Source organism: Sapajus apella, unplaced genomic scaffold (assembly GCF_009761245.1).
Source record: "Sapajus apella isolate SASKATOON/1434 unplaced genomic scaffold, GSC_monkey_1.0 scaffold135, whole genome shotgun sequence".
Lineage (NCBI taxonomy): Eukaryota > Metazoa > Chordata > Mammalia > Primates > Cebidae > Sapajus > Sapajus apella.
Window position 1 is genome coordinate 3142408 of NW_022437075.1, and position 4873 is coordinate 3147280.

General features: G+C 56.7%; 1 protein-coding gene across 1 annotated transcript in view; it reads left to right on the forward strand.

The window, feature by feature from the left end:
* LOC116539935 (cytochrome c oxidase subunit 6B2) overlaps positions 1-654 on the forward strand; it is a 1270-nt gene extending 616 nt beyond the window's left edge. The window contains exons 3-4 of the mRNA XM_032263199.1: positions 280-380; positions 473-654. Coding sequence (XP_032119090.1) covers positions 280-380; positions 473-526 — 155 coding nt within the window. The 3' untranslated portion in view covers positions 527-654. The remainder of the gene's footprint in view (positions 1-279; positions 381-472) is intronic.
* The last annotated feature ends 4219 nt before the right edge of the window (positions 655-4873 follow it).

The window sequence follows — 4873 nt, forward strand, 5'->3', positions numbered from 1 at the left end:
TGGGAGGGGCGGGGCAAGGTTGGGAGGGGCTAGGACTGATCTGGAAGGTGTGGGGCCGAGTCTTGAAGGAACGGGGCGAGGTAGGTAGGAGCACGGCCTGGCCAGAAGGGGCAGTGTGAGGGAGGTAGCGGTGGGGGCCTAGCTCTGGGTAGGGGCCGGAGGCCTCGAGGGGAGAGGTAGGCGGGGCAAAGCAGGGAAGAACTGAGAGGGAGCGAACAGCGGAGGAGAGGATCCTGTCCTGGGTGGGCGTGGCTTGTCGCGTGACCCCGCCCTCCACAGACTACCAGCGTTGCGTCAAGACCATGAGCCGCCGCGGGAAGAACAGCGAGCCCTGCGAGTACTATTTCCGCGTGTACAACTCGCTGTGCCCCACCAGCTGGGTGAGTCGACGGGGAGGGAGGCTGGGCCAGGCGTAGGGAGGGCTTGGCCGAGGCTGAGCCGGCGTCCCGCTCCCCGCCTTCCTGCTTCCCAGGTCCAGAACTGGAACGAGCAGATTAAGGATGGGACTTTCGCTGGCAAAATCTGACTGCCCGAGCGCGGCTTCCTCCGAAGACGCAGTGACCCTGCATTTGCTTGTCTCGCGGAGCCCGTGCCTCGGTTATCCACCCCCACGTCCCAGTCTCGAAGCCACGAATAATGTTATGTTGTTGCTGATGTTTCTTAATGTCCAGCCAGAGATGCCTTTTGGTGGTGGGGAGGATCCTCCGTGTGGCCGTGTCCGGGATAACACTGCTTTTTCTGATAAGGGGCAGCAGGACTGCTGCTCCATCAGGTAGAGACGGCAGTCAGGGCCCTAAGGTAGGAAGCCGAGGGCCTCCCATCCCCCCTCTGTAGATGCCTCATGTTGACAGCTACCAACCAGCCCAGGGTCTCCAGTTCTCAACAGTGTCCCACTCAGATGGTTCCAAGTTTCTCCTGCCTGTCAGTGCCCACACCCCACACCTACCTCTCACCCGAGCCTTTCCCTCACTCCCCTCATGCCTGGACCATCTCCCCAGGCTCCTTCCCCATCCCACCCTTGATCCATCCCATCTCAGGTCCTGACGGGTCTTCTTTGAACTACCTAGCACTGACTGACTCCATCCCTCCCTCACCACTCTCCATCATGACTGCACTCCCACCTGGCTTGTTTTCCCTCCTAGAACATCGAGGTCCCCACCATGTCAGCCGGCTTATTGCCAACAGGGTCCCCTGGTGTCCACCCTTTCAGCACCCGTACCCACAGCCAGGATCAGCAGCCTGCTCAGTTCTCCAACGCATTGGGCCAGCTCCACACCCCCACCCCGCAGAAGCTGCTGCCAGTCTCTCCCACCACACACATCACTGCAGGTTCTTCCGTGACCCCCGCTAGCCTGCTGGCACCCAGGGAATCAGAGCCCCCTTGGAATCATCCTTCACTCCTTCCCCATCTCATCAGTAACATGGAACCGCATTCTGCTTCCAGATGCCCTTTGAAGTGTTGCCTCTCCCCAGGCCGAGGAGTGACCCTTACCAGGGCCCTAGGGTTCTAGCCTGGTCCTACGTAGGGAGCCGTGAGACCAGTCAGCCTGGGGTGCTGGTTTTCCCAACTGGTGCTCCCTGAGCGTCGGCCTCCGAGAGGGGTTCTTAGGATGGGGAAGCCCCAACCTCCAACTGAAGTGGCCCTATGAAGCCCTGTTCAACCCAGATTGAACAACTAATCATGACAACTTGCAGGGTGACTCTAGACAAGCTTCTTGACCTATGTGAACCCAGGTTCCCCAAGGCAAACCAAGATGGCTCAGGGACCCATTACCAGGAGAGGTGGGGCTGGGTGAGCTCAGAGGACTGACTCTATCTTGCTTTCTGCCCCATGATGACCTATCACCTGCCCTCCATGCTGCCCAGGGCACACCCTAGACGAGCCATCCCTCAGGATGATGCCAACTCTGAGATCTTGGCTTCCTGGCTCTGCCTGTGACCACAACCTGAGACTGGGGTGGGGGCACAGGGTGTGGACTCAGCTACAGGAAGGCTTCCTGTACATGCAACATCCCCAGAGCCTTGGATGCCTGCACAGAGGCAGCACAGCTGCAGGAACAAACGCTGGTAGAACCACAGGGCCAGGACCCCTCTCTGGGTCACAGAATGGAGCTAATAACTTTGGTGAGGTCACCCAGGTAACATCCTGGGCACAGGGCCCCACACCCATGCAAGCCACAACAGCCTCCTGACCTCCCCAGAACCCAATGTCTAGAACCCGTTTTTGCCCTGTTGGCCAGCCTTCCTCCTTCCTCCTTCCTGATCCTCCCCACCATCCTCAATTCACTGCTTCCAGACCTCACCTCAGCACATTCTCACACTTCCGACCTCCTCTGCAGCCGCCACTGCCCCACTGATGCCTGGGCCATGGGCAGGGCCAGATGTGGCCTCCAGCCTGGTGGACCATCACCTGTGCCAACTCCAAACACCTCCTCCAGGTGCTTCGACTGGCTTTCCCTGGTGTCTGGTAGCCGCCTCCTGAGACCCCCAATGCCAGCCATCCAGTCTCAGCAGCTTCCCAGCTCAGAGAAAACCAAGGCCACTCCACTTATTCCCGCCCCCAACCCAGAATAACTGCATCCTTGTTTGCTCAGCGTCCTCCTCCTACTCCCGCTTCCCTTTCCCGTCCTCTTCTTTTACCTCCTCCTCTTCCAGCCCCATCTCTTCAACCCCGCCCACTTTTCCCTCCATCTGCAGTTCTTCCTCAGAACCTGCTCCGTCCTCCCAGCCTCCAGATCATGGACCCTGAAGGCCGCCTGCTCTGCCTCCCCTGTTCACTGTCCCTTGGCTCCTAGGGGCTGCAGCTTCACCACCTCTCTGGGTTTCCCTCTTTCCCATCTCAAAGTTGTCAGAGCCCGCACAGTTCTGAGAATGAATTCAGTCTAGGCCGTGAAGGTTATTAACCATGTGGCCTGAGACAAGTTCCCTAGGCCCTCCACACTATGGTCTTTTCATCTGAAATCTGGTAACAGTGACATAATCATGACACCTCTACTTCCTAGGGTTGTAGGGAGGATGGCGACATGAAAACCTGGAAAGCAGAACAGCATCTGGCCCAGCTGTTCTGTGTGTGTGTGTGTGGGGTCTCTAGCCATAGAGACAATTTGAGTCACTTGAATCAGCGTGTCGGCCCTGTTCTGGTGCTCCATATTGTGCTGGACAGTGGGACTGATCAACAGGACAGATAGCTCAGGGATGATTCCATAAACCAGTCCTGGAGCTCTTGGAGGCGTCTGATTGACTAGCTTGCTGAATAAAGGGTCATAGAGTACCCTCACAGGGAGACATGGAGTCAGGGTGGGGAGTGCTCGGCCAGGGCCTTGCCTGCCTGCTAAAGTCTGACAGAAGTTCTAGTGCCAGGCACCCAAGTCAGCTCTAGTTGTATTTCCTGTTTCATTAAACTTCCTTCCGGCCAAGCACCATGGCTCACGGCTGTAATCGTGAGGCTGAGATGGGCGGATCACCTGAGGTCAGGAGTTTGAGACCAGCCTGGCCAATATGGCGAAACCCTGCCTCTACTAAAAATATAAAAATTAACCAGGGCTGATGGCAGGTGCCTGTAATCTCAGCTACTCAGGAGGCTGAGGCAGGAGAATGGCTTGAAACTGGGAGGCAAAGGTTACAGTGAGCCAAGATCTTGCCACTGCACTCCAGCCTGAGCAGCAGTGAGACTCAGTCTGGAAAAAAAAAAAAAAGAAGGGGCCGGGTGTGGTGGCTCACACCTGTAATCCCAGCACTATGGGAGGCTGAGGTGGGCAGACCATGAGTTCAAGACCAGCCTGACCAACATTAAGAAACCCTGTCTCAAAAGTAAAAATAGCGGGGAGTGATGGCGTGCACCTGTAATCCCAGCACTCAGGAGGCTGAGGCAGGAGAATCACTTGAACCCGGGAGGCCGAGGTTGCACTCCAGCCTGGGCAACAGAGTGAGAGTCTGTCTCAAAAAATACACAAAAACACTTCATTCCACTTTGACCTATAGCCACCAGCTTCCGAGTTCCTTCTGTTTCTCTTGCTCTGGCCTCCATGTGTATGGTAGGGTTCTCAGGCCCAGGCTTCAACCAGAGGACCCCCCGCCACCACTGTTTCTTCCTGTCCTTGAATCCCCTTGGTGAACTCATGACCCCAGGCCCCGGCTCCACCAGGATGCCCCCCAGGTCCTGCCAGCTGGGTAGTGCCAGCACAAATGCCTCAAACTTCATGGAAGCTAGGGTTCAAGGTGGAAACACAGGCAGCCTGCTAGGCTCTGTCCCCGACAGCTGAAGGACCTCCAACAGAGGTCAGCAGTCCAGGCCAGCTCCTGTCTGTATGGGCGAGATGACCCTGATAGTGCCCAAGCTCTTAAGGCTGTCCTGACCATCCACGCTGCAAGGACAGGGAATGTTTCACTCTGGTCCTGGTGTCTCCCCAACCCCACCATCCGGTGGTGTCCAGATCAAGCCAGAGGCTAACTTTAGTCCCCATGGGGACATCAGGCAGTGTCTGGAGACATTTTTGGCTGGGACGGAGGGATGCTCCTGGCATCTAGTGGGTGAATATCAGGGCAGCTCCTGCAGTGTGCAGGACAGACCCCACCCAGAAACACCAGTTCAGCACAGCAGCAGTGCGGAGGCTGGGAAGCCCGATTGCCAGTTTTTTTTTTTTTTTTTTTTAAAGAGACGGGGTTTCACCATGTGGGCCAGGATGGTCTCCATCTCTTGACCTCGTGATCAGCCTGCCTCGGCCTCCCAAAGTGCTGGATTACAGGCGTGAGCCACCGCGTCCAGCCAGTTTTTTTTTGTTTTTTTGTTTTTTTGTTTTTTTTTGAGACGGAGTTTCACTCATGTTACCCAGGCTGGAGTGCAATGGCGCGATCTCGGCTCACCGCAACCTCC